Source organism: Doryrhamphus excisus, chromosome 11 (assembly GCF_030265055.1).
Source record: "Doryrhamphus excisus isolate RoL2022-K1 chromosome 11, RoL_Dexc_1.0, whole genome shotgun sequence".
In the NCBI taxonomy this organism is placed as follows: Eukaryota; Metazoa; Chordata; class Actinopteri; order Syngnathiformes; family Syngnathidae; genus Doryrhamphus; species Doryrhamphus excisus.
The window spans coordinates 6,090,278-6,112,822 of record NC_080476.1 but is presented as its reverse complement, the minus strand read 5'-3'; the positions used below and the strand labels follow the sequence as shown (position 1 = coordinate 6,112,822).

At 43.0% G+C, this 22,545-nt stretch overlaps 1 protein-coding gene across 5 annotated transcripts in view; it reads right to left on the bottom strand.

The window, feature by feature from the left end:
* The window catches only part of LOC131138615 (cell adhesion molecule DSCAML1-like), a 68,952-nt gene that overhangs the window by 27,164 nt on the left and 19,243 nt on the right, over positions 1-22,545 (bottom strand). For all 5 annotated transcript variants that reach the window (XM_058087696.1, XM_058087694.1, XM_058087695.1 and 2 more), the window contains 2 exons: positions 1,610-1,756; positions 636-914 (listed from right to left, as the gene is read on the bottom strand). In XM_058087696.1, coding sequence (XP_057943679.1) covers positions 636-914; positions 1,610-1,756 — 426 coding nt within the window. The remainder of the gene's footprint in view (positions 1-635; positions 915-1,609; positions 1,757-22,545) is intronic.

Below are 22,545 nucleotides of genomic sequence, written 5' to 3'. Positions count from 1 at the left end.
AGCAGCTGGAAATATCTCTTCACATCAATGTCCACTTGTGCGTGTATGTGTGTGTGTGTGCGTGCAAATGTCAGCGAGCAATAAGGCAGCTGGTGGTGTGTGCTGGGGGGCATCCCTGTGCCTTCCAAGCACCCCCCCATCCTGTCAAAGTCACAGAGTGTGCTGCCATGATGTGCCCATTGGCAAGGCTGACCTCCTCTAGCGTCTCTATTCGTCTCGTCTTTGTTTTGTTGTATGTATATACACTTTGACCTTAATGTCCCCCTATTATTATCTTGTTATGTTGTTGATAATGTCATTCTGGTCTAATCTTAGTGGGACGTCTGCTCATCCCGTCTTCGACCCCCTGGTTTCTGGTCTCTAACTCCATCGTCTTCAGACTCCTCAATGATGCTAAGTGGTGTTGGCAGCTGTGTTATGGTTTCAGTCTCACTGAATTACAGCCCTGTCGCCCATTTTGAGAGCTGACATGTTGGGGCATCATATATATACTGTAGCGCTCACACATTTGGTACAGACACACTCATGCATGTGCGTGAAACCAATATTAGAGGAGTGTGTGAATATGTTTGTCTGCCAGACTGAGGGGACAGTGTGTGTGTGTGTGTGTGTGTGTGTGTGTAGTGCTCACACACCTATTATGTGAAGCTGCCCAGACACTTCCTTTGAGCCAAAGCTGTTGGTGACTTCACATGCGTAGTTGCCGCTGTCTTCCTGTCGCAGGTCACTGATGGTCAGCCCCGTCAAACGCCGTGTCCAGCGGGCATCCGAGGGCAGCGGGCGGCCATCTTTCAGCCAGCGCACAGTGGGGCTAGGGTACCCGCCCGCTATGCAGGGGAGCTCGATACTATGGCCTGCATACACCTCCCCTCCTTGGAAGCTGTCCAGGATGGTGGGTGAGGACTCATTGGGGTCTGGAATAGAAAGGACATATTGACTTAAACAACAAATGCAAAGTTGTAGACAAACAAAATGCATCACCGGCAATGAAATATTAATTATAATGACTCTATTTGTTATTTGATGTGGTCTGAAGTTTAAAGTTCTCCTGAACATAAAGTTTGTATGACACTTTTTAGTATTTATTACGGCCCCTAATGAACCGCGGGGCCCGCCGTCCCACATGTAATAACAACATAATAATTATAGTAACAAGAAATCTTAAATGTCTTATTTTTCTGATTTAATCAACTATACTGAGTAATACGAGTGTAAAGGTGACTATAAGGGTGTTATTTCAGGTCCACAGGGCTCTAATAATGTTAAAACTCATATTTACAAGGAAGTAAACAGGGTTTTCAATATATGCAAAAACTTCTTAGAGACACAAACCTCTCATTAGCATTAAAGCTAAAGATGCACAAACTGGTGTGTTTGCAGTTGGACTTTAATGGAAACACACTTTGAATATACTGTTGTAGGACATCCGAGACAAAATTCTTGTAAAATAGTACAGTACCTTAAATCCTAAATAAAGAAGCAATACAACTTTAGGTGCACGGTCGCTCAGGTTCTGGCCTCACAAATATGCAGTAAGTGATCCTGAATCCAGTGAGTCCCCCTACGTACCGTAGATTACACAAAAGAAAACAGAAAGCACGGGTCTTACCCATTACAGAGAGCCTGGCCCCATTGCTTTGGCGCGTCTCCCCGCTGTATTTATGCTTGGTAATGCAGCGGTATGTGGAGAGGGCATCCTCCTTCTGAACATCTGAGATGTAAAGAGCCCCGAAGGAGGTCAGTAAGAACCTGTTACCTGAGGAAAAGACAAAATAAAAAACTTTACTTCCTGGGAAAGGAGGGACAGAAAGCTTGGCTTAAAAAACATAACTGTGCCATTAAATACAATTGTGGTGTTCAAAAGTGGCACCTTTGAGAGGTGTTCAGCACACTGCTGTTACTTATATCGCTCACAGATAGATAGGATAGGATAGGATAGGGTAGGGTAGGGTAGGGTAGGGTAGGGTAGGGTGGGATAGGATAGGATAGAATAGGATAGGATAGGGTGGGATAAGATAGGATGGCATGACGAATAGGATTGAATTACTGTTTGGTGTTCCATGTTACAGAATTTCTTGGTAACAAATTAATTTATAAAAATTAATATTGGCCCGCAAATACAAGACTTGCTCAAACACTAGATGCAGCGGAAAAATGCACACAAAAGATCATACTGCCACGTCTACTCAAACCTTGTCAGGGAGTGGTCAATCAACAACCTCTTTTTTTGCCAAAACAAAACAGGCTACAATGCAACCGTGCCAAAACAACATCAGCAAACTCAACTATTCTCTCTACACGCATACGTCCCCCTCGTGCCACAGTCACAAGACAGTCAGGACTCTCATTCATCCATCCATTCATTTTTTATGCTGCATATCCTCACAAGGGTAGCGGATATGCTGGAGCCTATCCCAGCTGTCTTCGGGCCAGAGGTGGGGTACACCCGGGACTGATCGCCAGCCAATCACAGGGCACATATAGACAAACAACCATTCACATCACACTAGTAGCAATAGTATCCTTGAGCATGTTGAAGGATCTGCTCCTATGGAAGAGACACTAATAACTAACCAGTAGTGTTTTTGGTTCTCTTTTTGTAGTGTTCATTTAATACTCAGAGCTAATGTTTTTATTACTATATTTTATGTCCATTTATTCTGTGTACAGTGTGATTTACTTTAGGGTCAAAGTTGTGACTTGTACTAAAATTAAACTTTTTACGTGTGGTAGAAAGGGAAGTCTATCGTCTATTGTAATGTTGACTATGATGCTTGTTTTCTACAGGCCAGCAACTGCTTGGCCAGTGTGTATATCGGGTATTTGTCAGAATTCATGTTTAATCAACATGTAACATAATTTATGAAGGCCCAATAAAAAGTTGAGTATGCTGTTCTTATTTCCTGCATGCTTGCATTCCCTACGTAGTGCGTAGAGAGGAGGCACAGGGTGCAATTTCACTGCAGGCTTTGTTTGCCCCCCCGCAAAGAAGCCTTGCAGGATAATGAGTACTTTAAGAGCGCTACTCCCACAACACTGACAAGTGGCCTGTCACAACACTCAGAGCAACGGCAAGATCAGCAGGATGTGTCAAAACCACAATTTCTGTCTGTCGCGGCAGACTGAATTTATCCGATCTGCTGATTCAATCACATGATTCCCCCCACCCCCCCACCACCACCCCCGCCGTCTGTCCATCTCCATCGAATGGCTTGTGCATAGAATCAATCTATTTTATAGTCAACTCTCATTAGTCAACTCTCGCCCGTCATCTCAGCTGCCTCGGCTCACTTCTCTCGCGGCCTCTGCAGCCTCCTCCTTGCAGTCTCCAAGCAGAGTGGCAGACAGAGTAAAATATTAATTACTAAATCACTGCACTCCCTCAGCTTTTATTCCTGCTTACTTGACAAGCTAAGGAGAAATAGAGCCAATGGATGTTAAAAGCCCCCTATACACAGTGCCCTCCAAAAGTATTGGAAGAGTGAGGTTCATTTCTTTCAGTTTTGCTGTAGACTGAAAACATTGGGACCTCGAAATATCACCTTTCTTGAACCCACCCATTTTTCATCAAGTATTGTTAAGTAACATGTGACTGACTGCTGTGTTTTGTTTCCCACGTGTGTCCAATTGTATTGCTTAGCGGCACTGAATGTCTACGCTTAGTTCAAAATTGGGTACAGGTTTTGGCCATGTAGACTACATTTAGAGATGAAAACAACATGAAAAAAATTAGAGAGCTGTCCATAGGTGAAAAAAAGCAATTGTGAATCTGAGCGAAGACGGAAAAACAATCAGAACTTTGGTCATAGCCAGTACAACCATGGAATGTCGTGAAGAAGGAAGAAGTATGTTAAACACCAGAAGGTGACAGCAGAAACATTGAGAGAGCTGTTAAAAAATTCTAAAACAACTGTTGCGCCGTGTACAAGTGGTTAGCGCGCAGGCCACATAGCTAGGAGACCCGGGTTCGATTTCCTCGATTTCCATCGATGTCCATCTCTCTGTGGAGTTTGCATGTTCTCCCCGTGCATGCGCGGGTTTTCTCCGGGTACTCCGGTTTCCTCCCACATTCCAAAAACATGCTAGGTTAATTGGTGACTCCAAATTGTCCATAGGTATGAATGTGAGTGTGAATGGTTGTTTGTCTATATGTGCCCTGTGATTGGCTGGGTTGGATTGGCCAGGGTGTACCCTGCCTCTCGCCCGAACACAGCTGGGATAGGCTCCAGCACGGCCGCGACCTTCGTGACGATAAGCGGTAGAAAATGAATGAATTAATCTCATGTAAGGATGAGTGGTTATCTCACAGGCCACACAGCAAGGAGACCCGGGTTTGATTCCCCCTCAGGCATTTCTTCTGGTTTTGTCCTCCCACATTCCAAAAACATGCATGCTAGGTTAATTCTCCATAGGTATATATGTATATGTGCCCTGTGATTAGCTGGCGAGCAGTCCAGGGTGTACCCCGCCTCTCACCCGAAGACAGCTGGGATAGGCTCCAGCACGGCCGCAACCCTTGTGAGGAAAATGACTGAATGATTCTCATGTAATGAATGAACACCTATTATGTTTCTTTTACTGTGATGCCACTGGATGCATTTCACAAGTAAACGCTGGCCATCATTATGGGCAGAAAAAAACTATACCAATATGAACAGATATCTTGTTCTTATATAATATAGGTTTAAAGACAACTGTATTCATTGTGATTTTCTTCTTCCAGGTATGGATTTGAAACACATGCTAAAAAACATGCTAAGGTTAATTGTCCATAGGTATGAATGTGAGTGTGAATGGTTGTTTGTCTATATGTGCCCTGTGACCCCTGGCAACCAGTCCAGGGTGTAACCCGCCTCTCGCACGAAGACAGCTGGGATAGGCTCCAGCATGCCCATGAACCTTGTGAGGATAAGTGGCAGAAAATGAGTGAATGAATGAATGAACTGTTAGTGACAGCAGGAGTGATGAACTTCTATGAACCGCTGTTCATAGAAGACTTCATCAACAAAAGTACAATGGCTACACCACTCATTAGAAAGAAGAATAGGAATAGTCTTTTTTTAAAGACCAAACCTTTATAGACTAATACATTTTGAGGCTCATCTCATTACGCTATTACGCATATACATTACGAATGCATGCCAAATGTCTTCGTTCATTCAATTGTACTAACCTTCAGAGGACAATAGCCATCAGTATTGTTGTGTCAGTATCATTCTACCTATATAAAACGGTACTATTTAGACTTATTTTACTGCACATATTTGTATTCAACAAAAATGGCTTTTTAAAGAGCTCATTTATCCATAAAGAGATGATGTTGCCTCCAGGAAAGCTGACATTGTTGATATTTGGCAGGAGGTCCATTTGGGCTTTATTAAAACCGATTAGTGGCAAAATAAAGCATTTTTAGAAGAGAAATGTTGGAATATGTAATCATTTACATACACATTTGTCATGAATGATATTCTGTTTTTCATGCATTTGAAAGCTTTAATTTTAGATTATATTGTTGACTGAGATTAGGGAATCTACAAAGAGCATTATTGGCATAAAAACAGTTCTTATCAATATCTTTTACCTTTTTCTTGCTAAGACAGATATTGGTGCCCGACTGATAATGTCATACTAGCTCAGTATGTCAGCGATCTGAACTTATCCCCAAGTTTGGCCTTTGGATTGTCAATCCATCCATCCATCCATCCCTGCTGTACTATGAAAGGTTTAACCAATGTGACGACATGACTGTGACCGCACATGCAAACAATAATAATAATAATAGTAGGGGGGGTAAATGAAGGTGAGAGATGAAATTATGAATGTGTGAGAGAAAAATAAAAAAAATAAAAGGCAGTGTCTATAAATAGGATGCACACAGTACCCCGGTAGCACTGCATGTGAGCACGAACGAAGAGTTAGCAGCAGCCGCATTTTTCCACATGCAAATGAAGGCGTCGGCGCAAAGATAACGAGGCCCATATTTCCACCTCCTCAGTGAGCCCATTATTTATTGATGTTCTGCATCTTTCCCCTGCTCCCCCTCCCTCCTTCCTTCACACGTTCTTCATCCTGTCCCTGTTGCTAGGGTCTTCTCACTGCCATCCATGTGATTTAAGCAATTATTAAAGCACAAGGTTCTCCGTTCATCACAGTGGGAAAACAGTGAAACCAGACTGTGTTGTGTAGCTGCAACATTATATTGGTATAAGCATGAGGGAAGTTTACTGAAAAAAACACTCATTATGTGGTTGCTAAATATAGATCTTCAATCAAACAAACACGCAGGCCTAGTTTTGTTTTGTTCAGCCCGTTTAGCCTAACAAAACCTATTTTAGACCTTCATGCCTAAACTATGAACTTTTTTGCAGCCGCAATTAGCAGTTTTTCAATGTTTTTTATGGTTAAATATGGCCTATAAGTCAAAACTAGGCATATTGAAACAAATTGTGAATATTTTTTTGCATAAATTAAGCATTTTCTGGCAAACCAAATTGTTACATGAACCAATATACTAACATAAGGAATGCAAAAGACTCATACAAATAATGAGTAAAAGTACAAATTATTACAGTCAAACTAATAAAAACAAAAACATTTAAGACATTTAAAACAACAACAAAAGCCAGCAATGTTATTGTAATGTCCGGTGAAACACAGAATGGTCAGACTTGATTGCTGGAACAAGAGGCTTTTATTACAGGTTTGAATTACCTCTCAACAGGCACAATAATCCCTAACCACAAACACATGCTACTTTTACTTTTAAGTCTTATTAAGTCTACTGTATTGAGTAATACAAGGTAACTATAGGGGTGTTTTCATATCTAGAGGACTGTAATCATGTTAAAAATATTTTTAGAAGTTGTAAACAGGTTTGCTATGCTCATACTACAAAAAAAAATGACGGCCATGTCTGGAACCAATTAACAAGGGATTAATGTATTTCCTTTCATATTTTGCTAAAAAATATGGATTCAGGTCTCGTATGCTGTGTATGGTGTGAATGTTGAACATTCTACATCCATAGTTGAAGCCCTGGGAACTGCTTCCGTCCGAGAACACTTAAGGGGTTATTTTGTTTAGTGATTTTTAACAACATCTGTACATTTTTAACCCACAATTGAATGGAAAAGAAACAGGAAGCACTCCTCACTGTCCATTTCAGAGACATCGATATGAAATTCCCAACTTCTACCCGAGGCGTGACAGTTGCTGCATTATTAATCGCAAGTATGCATTTGCAAAAACACTTTTGTCGAGAAAATAGAATAATAATAGCAACAGCGTGAATGGATGACAACAAAACAGCTCTAACAGACAACCTTTTGAGTTTGACGTTAAGTAAAAACTGCATTGTGTCGCAGAGAGGAATTTGACAGAAGGTAAGAAGATGGAGGGGGAAGAATGGACAAAAGATGTGAGAAAAAAAGTGCGTACTATGTAGGTACTCTCTGTGGTACTGGTATAAGCACATCGCAACACATGCATGAATGCGCATGCACACATACACACACACACACACACACACACGCACACACACACACAGAGCCTTCAACAACCAGGCTTAAAATAGGACAACGCTTGTTTCTCAGTAGGAACAAAACATAAAGCATGTTGTAAATTTAGCATAATGGAGTGAGTTGTGGAAATTGTAGCGAAAGCAGCAACAATGGACTGACAAACATGATTGAGAGGAAGAAAAAAGGAGGAAGGGAAATAATTGAAACCTGCAGAAAAGGTAACAGCTAAGGATGGGTACCGAAAATCGTAATGGACGTAACAAGATCAGAAGAAAAGTGGTTATGAACGCCTCATTTTGGTGCTAAATTGATGCAGACTCTGCTACCATTATCAAGTGTTTGTTGGTGAAATTGTGTTGAGTTTCATCCAAGTCATAGGTGTCAGACTCAGCAAGTTTATTTGGAAGATAGCATTGACTTGGCACTAATCACTGACCTCAGCAATCAAAACAATTGCAACAATCAGCGTAATCCATTCATTCATTCATTCATTCATTTTCTACCGCTTTTTCCTCACGAGGGTCGCGGGGGGTGCTGGAGCCTATCCCAGCTGTCTTTGGGCGAGAGGCCGGGTATACCCTGGACTGGTCGCCAGCCAATCACAGGGCACAAATAGACACACAACCATTCACACTCACATTCCTACCTATGGACAATTTGGAGTCGCCAATTAACCTAGCATGTTTTTGGAATGTGGGAGGAAACCGGAGTACCCGAAGATGCACGGGGAGAACATGCAAACTCCACACAGAGATGGAATTGAACCCTGGTCTCCTAGCTGTGAGGTCTGCGCGCTAACCACTAGACCGCCGTGCCACCCTCAGTGTAATCCAAACGTATTTAAAATGTCAACTTTAGTCGTGTCACGTTTAGTCATAGTCATATACCCGTAGCCATCTCCTCCACTTTTTTCCTGGCTCACCGTGACCCGGACGTGAACCTCTATTTGTTGCAACCCTGAAGTAAAGTTGCCGAAAGATAGCAGCAGCTCCACCAGCATAAATAATGAACACATATGTGTCGTTTATGGAAGGAAAAAGACAGTGTATTGTTTGTCCCCCCCACCCCCCACTTAGGCATTAAGGCGTAATTATTATAATTGTATATTTAGGCGTGAATTGTGACACTTGGGTAAAATAATGCGTAATTCTCTCAGTAAAAGCCTCCAAACTTGACATTGCGTGTTAGTTCAGCAATGGGGTCTGTACTACGAAGCAGGTTTCTCCTGATCGTGGATAAGTTTGGGGATTATACCTTTACTTGTTGTGTACTATGCTGGTAATAGTGATGTGCAGCTCCATACTGAAATATCAACACTTCCCATATCAGCTCTTCATGTTCTATTTTAATTGATTGATGATTGATTTTCATAGTTAGAGCATAGAAAACCTTTTTTACGACCTTCTAAATCTTTACCATTAGAGCACTATAGACATGAAATAACATCCCTATAGTCACCTTTAGACTTGTATTAGCCAATATAGTAGATATAAGAGAAAATAATTAAGACATAATAGACATAAATAATAGTTAGCACTGACAGCTCCTGGCGGTGGCTATTGTCTCATCAATGTAACGTTATTGACACCTAGAGACTAGTGTAGAGACTCATGAAGCTATGCAATTGCTTTGCAATTAACAAGCAGAGACCACATGCAGTCTACATTCACACAGCCACTCTCTACACTGAAGCCTCCACTAAAGCCAACTCTCGGAAGCTGATGTCACACACATCACTTCCCAGGCCCCGCCTCTTAAAAGGCGCACACAGATACATTCATTCATTCATTTTCTACCGCTTTTTCCTCACGAGGGTCGCGGGGGGTGCTGGAGCCGATCCCAGCTGTCTTCGGGCGAGAGGCGGGGTACACCCTGGACTGGTCGCCAGCCAATCACAGGGCACATATAGACAAACAACCATTCACACTCACATTCATACCTATGGACAATTTGGAGTGGCCAATTAACCTAGCATGTTTTTGGAATGTGGGAGGAAACCGGAGTACCCGGAGAAAACCCACGCATGCACGGGGAGAACATGCAAACTCCACACAGAGATGCCCGAGGGTGGAATTGAACCCTGGTCTCCTAGCTGTGAGGTCTGCGCGCTAACCACTAGACCGCCGTGCCGCCCCACACAGATACAGTCACTGATAAATTATCACATCTTCTGAAAGTTTTATATTTGCCATTTACTGCGGAAAATGCCCATGGAACAAACCGCTACAAACCTGAACGTAAAAAAATGACTAGCATCTCACATAACTAGCTCTTAATTTGTAATGTGTTGCACCAGGAAGTGACGGACACCATCTGTGAACTGATGTTCATGGTTGTAGTCCTCAAGCTACATGCTGATGTCATGTATTTGCTTAGTTCTCACACGCAAGTAGAGGAGCGCTGCCAAATATTTAGTCTGGATGTGCTGTACTACGAAGCTGAGTCATTTCTTAGCAGGATGCAGGACGTGGCCATGCTCCCGTGTAGGTTACGTTGATGCAGTATAAGATCTGAGCCACCAATAGTACCGCGCTCCCACCAATAAGAGATCAGTTGTCCCTAGGGTAATGAGGTCATCGTTTATTGACAATCCTGTGTTTATCCGCCACATCGATTAGGCGCAGATAGTAAGAGTTAAAAGCAAGGATTTGGGCAAACCCCTTTTGATTTTCTGTATGATTTTCACAAGGAAAGATTGGTTTATCTCTGCCTGCTTCTGTGCTGGTGTGTTTACAATGAGACACGGTGAAACAGTGCGCTTACATAAAAAGTAGTTTCAACTTTCAGGTGCTTTATTTTCACATATCCATTATCTGTTCTGTTGCTCCTGTAAATCAAAGTTCAATTAATCTCCGATCGTTATTATAGCTGTCATGACAGCTCCTCAGCCAGAGTGAAATTGAGTGTCTCCTTTCTTCATTATTTTATCTTAATTCCTGTTCGCTGCATCAATGTCCTATAAGTGAGTCAATGATGTAAAACCATAACTACCGTAGACACATTTAAAGAACTGTACTCATATGACACGGTGTGCCGCTTTCAATATTATTTTTCTGTTCTATTTTTATTTGTTCACACGTTACCCTCGGGTTGTAACTGAAAGGGGAATTTGAACATGTGACTTTTGGCCATATATAAGCCACACTTGTTTATATGGTGCAAGTGTCCATGTTGTAACATGGTATATTTACACAGAAAGACACACTATAAACCTTGCAATCATCCCTACGCTCGGTGTTCCCAGCATCGTTTGTCTATATGTGACCTGTGATTGGCTGGCGACCAGTCCAGGGTGTACCCCACCTCTCGCCCGAAGACAGCTGGAATAGGCTCCTGCACCCCCCGCGACCCTTGTGAGGATAAGCGGTAGAAAATGAATGAATTAATATTTTTACTCACTTTTTTGCCTCTTCTACGAGATGCTTTTTTCCGACAGCATATGCAAATTAGACAATGATGTCATCTAGTAACGTCTGGCGACTTATGTGAGAGCCAAGTGCTACCTTTCTTACAGAAAAGGTTGGCAACAGAGATCAAAACAGAACATAACATAATGAGATATTAGTTACTGCCGTTATCGTTATTTCTGGCAACCTCAGTTTAATTCACATGTCACACAATTCAGTACAAATAAAATACGATTGTTTTCGGACAAAATGAATGTGTTTTCCTTTTTTAAACTACAAGTCTGTGCACCGTTGAAGCACCGGCATTGTATTATCTGATCAAAAGTATCAGATAATATTGTTTGTGGGATCTTTGTGTACCCCCACGTCACCCTAACATTTCTCCCTCACTCTACTGCACGTGGATTAATAACACAAGTAGAAGCAGGTGTCAGGCATATACACTTTTCTGGCCTTTATGCTGCTACACTTACTAAACATCCATGAATGCCGTCCTCTTAACTCCTCCAATTCACATTCAAAGCAGGTTTTATTGGCCCGACTGATGTATAACAAGTCATCATGCATTGGGAGCCCACCCCGCTGCAGCTCCTCCATAAAAGAGACTTTGTTCAGGCGACCGAACTGCTCAGACGGACGGGGCAGAAGTCACGCTGCCAGTTACGACCACGCTGCATGAGCAATATCGGCCTTTTCGCTCTCGCTTCCTTTCTCTTCATTTTCTGGGAGATGCGGGAGACTGGATGGTGGGGGGAAAGAGGCAGCCGCCGCCGCAATGTCATGTTTTCATTAAAAAGCTACGCTTCACTGTCTAATCCAAACTGCTGCGCCCTTTCTCGAGCAATTCTGACCGCTTACCTCGTCTTTCAATCATGTACGCCCCTTTGCCACTGCTAATGCTGGACAGTCGCGTGGACAGACATGATAAGAGGACACAAAGGTGAAGAAGAATGGACATAGAGAAGAGGAGGGGCAGAGCAGACAGAATGAAAGTCCAGTTTCAATTGCTCTTCTGCTCCACTGACTGCTCTGTCCCAAATTACCCTGTGTGACTTTAAACAGTAAACACGGGGGGTGGGGGGTGGGATGTTGAACGATGAGTGGGTGGGGAGAACATCTATAGTGCTACAGCGGGGAACCTCATAAATGTTCTCCTATGCAAAGGATGTAGTTTCCATAGATACAACTTCACAGCGCTTAGCCATGCTCCCCTCCATAAACAAGGAAGACGATTCTGCAGGAAACTAAACGGACCATTGCAGAAAAAAGAAAACCGTCCGCAGTAGAAGTATCAGTACAAGAATCTGAGGAAAGGTGCTATGCGGGCAGGGAGGGAGGTGAGGAGAGTGGAGAGAGATGTAGAAATAGGGCTCCATTATTCATGATGTGTGTTTCATGTGCTTGGTGACATCTGGGACAGCAGTGATAATGAGGGTCCCGAGAGACAGAAACCACATACACACATCCCCATGTAACGTGCTTTGGAGAAAGACGCTAACCTACGGACAACTGGCCTCCACTGACTCTGAAACTGCACTTTCAAGCATCAATCACTGAAAGGGGTTTGTCCTTTCCAAAGTCATTAAATAATTAAAAACACACACACATCCAATGGATGATCTTTAACCCCGACCAACTTATTGTGGTTGAGCAGTAGATAAACAACGGAGTTGACTATATGGTGTGTGTGTGTGTGTGCGCTGAGGTGCACTCCAGCTTAGCCCGTGGCCTGGGGCCGTAAAGCTGCATTAGCGGTGCTGAGTGAGCTGCCCGGTCTAAACCCCCCCCACCACCCACCCATTAGAGTGCTGGTGGCAGAGGAGTGTCACTGCCCAGCGTGTAGAGATGGGGCTTAACTGCTGCACACACACACACACACGCACACACATAGATTGGCAATGTTTACCAGCGAGCAGAGTTAAGGGCAGCAAAGGAAACAAATAACCCAATCTGACATGGATGGGTGAGGTGTGGACAAACATGAGTGCTTTGGGATGAACTCAAATAAATGAATGACCTCACAAATGACATTGGGATTCTTACATTTTTACTTGACAGTGTAATGGTCAGGTATCCCACTACTTCTGGTTATAAAGTCTCCTGGTTAAGCAAGTTATGCCTTCTGAAGCACAGGAAGTAGGGGAGGTGAGGAAAGGCAGGAGGAAGAGAAGTAGCTGTACTCTCATCTGTCAGGGAAGGCTCAGAGGAACTGGAGGAGAACTACGAGGACTAAACTAAAGAGTTAAACACTCACTACAAGGTAGGGGGGTACGTTTTCCCTTCAACAGCAACATGATGAAAAATTACGAGTGGTTAGCTCGCTCTGCCACAACTCTAGGAGACCTGAGTTCGATTCCTGTTCTCCCCGTGGGTGCGTGGATTTTCACCGGGTACTCCGGTTTCCTCCCACATTCCAAAAACATGCTAGGTTAATTGGCGACTCCAAATTGTCCATAGGTATGAATGTGAGTGTGAATGGTTGTTTGTCTATATGTGCCCTGTGAATGGCTAGCGACCAGTCCAGGGTGTACCCCGCCTCCCGCCCCTGAAAACAGCTGGGATAGGCTCCAGCACCCCCCTTGTGAGGATAAGCAGTAGAAAATGAATGAACGAATGAAATTTTTAAACTGTCTGAAAAGATATGCTGAGAATTTATACTGTTTTTAAAAGAAAAACAGCCAGCTGTCTGTTTTGTGTTATATAGCTGACAAAGCATATTATTAGCATTATTAGTATTTTTTTATTGTATTTTTCAAAATGAAGCCTCCAGAAAGCGAAATGCCAGCAAATGGCCTGTGCCACACTTTGGACACCACTGGTCAGTACCACATTAAACCCCAATAGGCTCACAGTAGAAAAATAATGATCACTTTTGTACGATTGTGCAATACATATTCAAATATTTTTAGTGAATAATGTTTTTCCAATGGAGAATTAAACATTGCCCTATGATGTCATGCTGTTTTTTTGGGGGGTCTTTTTCTCAGCCTTCTATCCAGAATCGGTTCGATAACGGTGTGCAGTGTTCATGTGGCCTCTGTGTGTTTGGTCAGCAAATAGAGAGACCGATCAATAGGTCTGATTGAGAGGTCATGTAGGAACATGACACTTGGAGGACCACCAGGGATTACATTTGATTCTTGATTATGTTTCCTCGTGACCCCCGTACAACCGGCACCGTTCATCATGAAATAGAAAACTGGAGTGATAAAGCCATCCATTAAATTCCTCCCAAAATTGTTACATTTTGGGAAAGCTTGGCAGAAAATAACTGACAACCACTGCACTAGACATTGTGGCATGTTTATTATTTTTAAACAATCACTTGAAACTGATAAAACAAGGTCATACAACTCCTAACATGGAGATAATTTTGAGTCCTCATCTCTGCCGAGATGACATCAAGTTAAACCGAGCGGTAACAAGTAAAGAGCTGTTATTAAAGGATAAGCGGGGATTAAAAGGAAAATGATTGCTGTCTATAAGAGGCAGACAGAAATGGGCCCCAACAAAGACGGAGATGAAAATCAGCACCAAACTTCTTAACAAGTGTTTCCTTAAAGACAATTTCTTGGTAACGCGTGCTGTAATCTCCTGCACTAATCCGTCTTTCACTGGCCGAAACAACACAATGGATGAAAAGCGGGAGAAAAGGGGTAAACCCTCTTTACTTAAATCCTATTTCTTAACCCAATCCAGGCCGGATAACTCCTTCACTTATTTTCACTAAGCCTTGGCACAAGCCTCGTTGCTTTCACTTGTCTTTAGCGACTCACAAGACTTGGAAAATGAGAAGTGTAACTTAGCCCTAATAAATGCAGGGAGTAGGAAAGACTGCAGCTCAGGTGAAAATCAGTATTAGTACGGAGTTTAAGTGAAACTGGGGGAAAAGCCTGAAGATGCTTACAGTACAAAATGCTCCCAGTTCTAAAATTCATTCATTTTCTACCGCTTATCCTCACGAGGGTCCCGGGGGGGCTGGTGCCTATCCCAGCTGTCTTCGGGCGAGAAGCGCGGGGTACACCCTGGACTGGTCGCCAGCCAATCGCAGGGCACATATAGACAAACAACCATTCACACTCAAAATTCATACCTATGGACAAGTTGGAGTCGCCAATTAACCTAGCATGTTTTTGGAATGTGGGAAGAAACCGGAGTACCCAGAGAAAACTCACGCATGCACGGGGAGAACATGCAAACTCCACACAGAGATGGCCAAGGGTGGAATTGAACTCTGGTCTCCCAGCTGTGAGGCCTTCGCGCTGACAACTCGACTGCCGAGTAGCCCACAGTGAATATATCTTGCATAATATAACACACATTTATAGAAACTTAACCTAAAAACCATCCATCCGTTTTGTATGTCGCTAACCCTCACTAGGGTCACGGGACCCCTGGACTGGTCGCTGGCCAATTGCAGGGCACATAGGAACAATCATTCACACTCACATTCATATGGGCAATTTTGAGTGTCCTTCTTTCTCTTTTGGCTTTTCCCTTCATGGATTCGTTCCTGATCCTATCCATCCTGGTCACTCCCAATGAGAACCTCAGCATCCTCATCTCTGCTACCTCCAGTTCTGCTTCCAGTCTTTTCCTCAGTGGCACTGTCTCTAGACCAAAGAACATGGCTGGTCTCACCACAGTTTTGTATATTTAGAGAAGGCAATTTAGGAAAACGAAATACCTGGAGAAAAACCACACACGGGGAAAACATGCAAAGTGCTGGTGGAGATTCAAACCCAGGTCTTATAAATATCGTTTCTCACCATCTTTATCAAAGTTCTGCAGGCAAAATGACTAGTTTGTCAGGCGCAGCGTGGTGGTACGACAACAGAGGACATCTTTTTGCCAATAATTTTCAAAAACCAAGGTACCACTGTAAAACCATCTCATAAGAATGAAGTCTCCAGGAACTCAGTTGTACAGTCACTAAGCCTGGCTTGAAGGGTGAGGTGGGGCCAGATTTGTGTCAGAGTGATGTGCTCGCAGGGACTTTCCCATCTCTCCCTCTTACACTGATTGACACTGATACACTGATGCGCGACAAACATGCTCATACTGCGAGTGTTCTACTCACTGTTAGTGTCTTTGCGGTGTGTGCTTGATAGAGACACAAAGGCGGATGGGGGTGGGGGGAGTGTTCTGTGTTAAGTGCATGTGAGCAGGCGTGTGTCGTAGTGTGTAAATAGTCAATAATAGCCGACACTTGTCAGCCCTTTGCTCTACACACACAAAGCCTGTGCTCGGGCCATTGTCGTACTCCGCCTTTCAATGCCCCCCCCATCTCCAGCTCACACTCCCCAAACCGGCCTCTCAAGCAGAAATAATTATGCCTATTGTGGCTCTTGTGCACATGCGCACGCACACACACTAGTTTGTGCTAATTAACACACTCTTCCCTGTGCCTACTCAACCTAACTGAGTAAAAGATGGCTGCCAGCACCCCATCTGTTCCTGCCTTGCTCTCACTGGGTCTTACCACACAGAGGCAAATGAGATGGACAAAATCCGGAAAGTAAGTGCACGCACACAAACACACACGCACAGACACAAGAGTGTGGAAAAAATGCATATAAGTGGATCAGTATGGAGGAAACAAATCAATATAATCTACTCCCTTTATTTGATCAGATTAGGTTTTGTATATGTTTGCGTGCCTACATGATATCAGCTGCGCAATTATAGCACAAACACGCCTGCTGTGTGCCACAAGGGACAGGGGCATTAGAGGGAAGAATGGGAGGGGGGGGACATGTGATATCAGGGGGCAGTTTGGGGTTGTGTCCCATGAGCATCGCGGACCACATGTGCTCCCCAACCTCCTGTCACACCACATCCTGCACCAAGGCGGTCTTAGCAAGACACAGGACTGCTGCCACAGTAGCAGGCATCGTCTTAATGTACCCCAAGTTAATGTTTAATGACTTCTTCCCATTCAAGCAGGTTCATGTCAAATCTGGAAATGGCTTTATTGTGTCCGATTGTGCATGTGGTGGGCTTGAACAAGGGAGTGCCTTTGTAAGACCGATGTTTACATGAGTATGTGGTGTCCCAGACAAGTGTCTTATTGATGTATTCTTGCTCTGTGTGCACCAAAACACTCTGCATGTTTGTGTTCTTACCAGTCACGCGCAGTGACAAGCACCAGCCAACTCACGGTGAGGAGGTCAGCGACATGCTGACATGCTAATAAAACACGCCATCCAACCCAGTGCACTCATTGCAGTACACTCATAACACTTAAGCCGAGAGGAAAGACTTGCTACAACCTCATCTCAGCTTTTTACACTGTATTTCATCAGAAAATGTACAAATTGAGCACAAAATGCTGTAACTAAATGCATGCAGTTAATTTAACTCCACTACTAACGATGAACTGATCTAGCCGAGATTAAGCAAGGATCATCCTTAAACTGACATAACTTTGCAAAACCTCTCAGTTTAGCTGTGTTACAGTAACTTGTTAAGCCTGCAAATTGACTGTAATAGCAATATTCAGCTATTCTCAATTAACCCCTACAGTGTGTATGTGTGTATATGTGTGTGTGTGTGTTGAACCGCCTGACTCCAACAAGGACGCCAGGGGCAAAGAATTGATCAGTAATGTAGCCTGTAAGTGACCTTGGCACCCAGTAACATCCATTAGTAACCATGCTTGGTAAGGCAGATTTACATTCTGACAGATTTCAATTTTATAGGTTATGTTTGATATTCATCATTTTTACAACACAAGACAACACGACACTTGTAAGTGTGTCACTTGTAAGTGTGTAAGTGTGTCCCCTCGAAGCTGCACTGATCTAGCATTCTAGCATACAATCCGTCCTGAACTCTACATGAAATGAACACAAATTATTCTGTACCATTTTGCAATGCAACTCAGTGACGATTCTTTAACAACGACTGGTACACCAGAGTTGAATGTGGGAATGTGTGCCGTTTTGATGGCAGGACATACTTAATAAAAGAACCGGAAAGTAGTTGAGAGTTAAATTTACATTTTTTTTGTTTAGACAAAAGTAAACATATAGTACAACAAATATGGCATTAATTTCAAGGAAAAATCCAGGATGGAATACATCCCAGTCTCTCCATGTTACCACAGGCGTACCTCAAGGCTCTATCCTAGGACCCCTCCTCTTGATCATTTACCTTCACCCTCTCCGCAATATCTTCTGTAAATATAACATCTTTGCTTTGGGTGTGTCACCCAGCAAAACCAAATGTCACAAACCAAATTGCATCCATCTTCCGTCCCCCCTCCCTCACCACCTGCTTAACTGAAATCAAATTCTGGCTCACCTCAATTTTACTTAAACGCAATTATGAAAAAACAGAAGTCCTTCCAGTCAATTCTAAATTCTAAAAAGTTGACAGTTTCTCCCACAGCATCAACAACACCATGGTGTCCCCCTCCCCTTAAGAGTCTGGGTGTCATTCTCGATAGCTTGCCGTCATTCCATTCCACATCAATAACATTACCCTGTCTGCATACTTCCACCTACGACCCCATACTACCTCTGGTTTCCTCCCATATAGATTCTCCTTGTCGGCCTCCCTCACAAATCCATAAGCCTCACATGGTCCAGAATTCAGCCTCACGCATCCTCACCAGATCCCCTTCTTTTCATCACATCACCCCCATTCTGCAGCACCTACACTGGCTCCAGGTTACATCTAGAATTGAATTCAAAATCCTGCTGTATACATTGAAGGCCAAATGCTCTTATTTTCTGTGCTATTTCAAAGTATTTTTCCCCATTACGTGTATGAAATAACGGTGCCAGTAAACAAACAAAGGCAAACTGTGTGGCAGGTGGTTTATGTAGAGCATAGTTGGGTATCTTCTGTGGGCCATCTGCTGGTCCAGTCTGTATGCATCGGTGCCACTCATTAGCTCTCTGCTGGTTACACTGACAGCTTAAATCTGTGCTCATGGTGTTTTTTAATGGCCTTCCACAAACTCCCCATCTCTTTGTCACTACTCCAACATTCCCGCTTCAGAAGATCACCGCTCAGACTTGTAGGCCCCCCTATTTACTCGCGCATGCACACTGGCGCGAGACTTCACACCACAAGGATGGTATGGGACAGGAAAGTGAGAGGGAAATAGGTCAGTCTGCCTGCACCCCTCCGCTCTTAAAACCCCCCCTCCACCGTCCTGGCTGGACAGGAAAGTGGGGCAGACATGGGGACACACGCACAGACATATTAAAACACACACACATATTAATATACACAAACACAGATGGGAAACATGTGCGGCCGTCAGAATGGAACCTGTTGGGCATCAAAGGGCACGGCAGCATGGTGTTATGTCATCTACCAAACTATCCAACCAATGTGTGATTGTGTTACTAATCAAGGTTCAGAGGCACATGTAGTGAAGCAAAGGGAATGGTGTTTCATTTATGCACTAAAATCAGTACATGAAAAGTAACTACACTATAAACACCGTTAAAGCATGTCGCCTTTTAGTCTTACACCACAATATATGCCCACACTAACTTTCAAAAACTTAAAAAATATATTATTTTCTCTTTTTTTTAATTAAACCCCACCCTTGTGGGTAGAGATTGGAGTGAAAGAAATATATATGTATCCGTGTAGCTGTGGACATAGCTTTGGTCTCCCATTCCGAATCCTCTGTTCAGTGAGGGCTTACTAACAGGAAGACCAGAAACTAATTTTTTTTTTTTTTGACCTGTGTGTGTTATACGTTGGATGTTCACGTCTACTGTTGCGTGAAATGAAATCAGCACCCGTACGTCGATACCGTCATGACATGGTCTGTTGTTACATATGGTTTAAATTAGGGATGCTCCGATTGATCCGCCACCAATCAGTATAGGCCGATTCCTGTGATAAAAAGCATGTGATAGGCATATGCCGATAAATGCCTTTCAACACTGACCACTGCAGGTGAGCCAAACCTAAAACAAACATGTTGGCTGTGTGGAATGTAGCCGCTGTTTGAAAGAGTGATATCAATTTTGCAGTTTAGAAATATGCCACAACAAAAATGTAAAAAAAGAGTAGGGTGAGTCTAAGGAAAATAACCTAAAAAATAATTGAATCCATCTCGACCTGTCTAAGTTACACGAGTGATATACTGTATATTGTCTTGAAAAAGTAAGTTAAATGTGTTTTTGTCTAAATGAAGGTAATTTTCTGGTTCCATTTTCTATATCATATAGCCAGTAACAGGGTCCAATCAGGAAGTCTGCCCCCAAACCCCTTTTTTATACAAATAACTACCGATTTCTTGGGTCCCCTGGCAGTCAGGGGACCTTGAAATTGTCTTTAGTCTCCCCAAATTATATGGCACCCCTGGCCAATGGCACTAATCATAAATAAATAGACATTTACAGTTAATTTATGTGATCGGTATCAGCCGATTTCCCTCAAGGATGATTGGTATCGGAATCGGCAGCATAAAACCTTGATCGGAGCACCCCTGGTTTAAATACATGAAAGTCAATACATTTCTTCAAAAACCCATGTTTTACCCTTCCCACACACAAACACCAAGGCAAAATTTTTTTTTAACTCAAATATGCCTGATCAAAAAAATTGGTATATAAGCTGTAAACACCGGCACAAATTCATTTTGTCAAATGTTTGATTATGCCTAAAATATCCTCCATCCATCAATCCATTTTCTGTACCGCTTATCCTACCAACGGTCGCGGGCATGCTGAAGCCTATCCCAGCTGTCCCAGAGTACCCGGAGAAAACCCACGCATGCACGGGGAGAAACATGCAAACGCCACACAAAGATGCCTCAGAGGGTAATTGAATTCGGGTCTCCTAGCTGTGTGGCCTGGGCGCAAACCACTCGTCCATGGCACAGCCTAAAATATCCTCCCACATTCCAAAAATATGAATGATAAATTGTCTATAGGTATGAATGTGAGTGTGAATGGTTGTTTGTCTATATGTGCCCTGTGATTGTCTGGCGACCAGTCCAGGGTGTACCCCGCCTCTTGCCCGAAGACAGCTGGGATAGACTCCAGCATTAAGTTTTCCAGCATAGACTCCAGCATTAAGTTTTCCAGCACCGCTTGTCCTTAGTCAGGACAAGTGACTTCATATATGCAACGGCTTGGTTGGCACACACAGACAAAGAGGGTCAAGGTTAATGCCAGCCTGGCTGTGAGGGCTTGCAGCATTCTTCCTTTGCGTTGTGCATTCTGCTGTTTATATGGAGACAAGTGCAGAGTTCAGTGAGCAGCTCATCATGTTCAGCATCTGATCTTCACACTCACTGCTCATCAAGTGACCTATATATCCATAATTACACACAGCGGCCTCGTGACGATATACCCAGCAATGACCCAAACACGAAAAGCATAAAAATCCTCAACAAAGTCTTGCATTTCTAAATCAGATCAGTACTTGTGATAAGGAACTGTGTGAAATCAACCTACAAAGGTGATCCAAAAGAAATATGTTGTAGATATGCAATTAATCTTGTTTTTTATGGGTTGTGTAAAAACTGCTGGACCGCTCCAAAACAAATGACTGCAACCTTGATGCCTGTGTATGTGTGATACAATGTCTGACTGTTTTGCATACATAAGACATAAAACACCATCTGCCAGAACCTGAGGCCATTCTTGCCCTACTACCCTCCTTGCTTCATTTTCCCTATCCTTCCCTCGTATTTCTCCAACATTATTCAAGAGCTATAGCACACAAAATACAGCAGTGACCACAACGTAGGGAACAAAAGACATCATACTTGACAACACGGTTGTTCTTATGCCTCTTATCAGCACTCTAACACACGCAAATGAGGTTAATGAAGATAAATGAGAGGACACTCTGCTATTGACATCCACTGTCTCTAATTGTAAGACCCGATGAAGACAATTGTGGTATTGTAGTGTCCATCTTAATGGGATGTCAATTACAGTTAACATCAAGATTTGACATTTGTATCGCTTGTACTGTAAACCCGACGATATCTGACAAATGGGAAAGTCTGCCCAAAGGAGATGGGGGCGAGCTAAGAGGAAGAGGACGGCCAGATCAGTGATCCAGAACAGTGAGCAGACAGAAGAACAGAACATGTGAAGGATTTGGTCAAACATCAAAACCGATCAGTGGTACTCAACTGGTTTGGCTGCGGGACGCACCATTATCCGTTACTGAAGTGTGGACTGATGCCTTGCCACTTTGTACTTAGAATTTCACAGATTTACTAAATAAATTAAAAAAAATATGCTGTTTTGTGGTTGAATGTGGCCTATTATTAATTTTTGAAAAGCATATACATGCATAAAAATGACTTTATTAACTAAAATACAAACATAAAGCAATCCGAAGACACAACCAAAGCCATTGTCATATGCCAGAATGTCAGTAATGACAGACTTTATCAGTGGAAAAATAATTGGAATTATCTCACAAGAAGCAAAATAATCCCTAATAAAAACATGGGCAACCCAGGCTGAGCCCGATGTCACTTCCTGACCACGGCACCGGAGCACAGGTAAGTCTGTTGTATGTCTTAAAAGCTTATCATCTGTCTACTATGTCGCCTATATAGGGTAATAAGAGTGTAAATGTGACTATAGGGGTGTTATTTCATGCTTCACAGGTGTTTTATA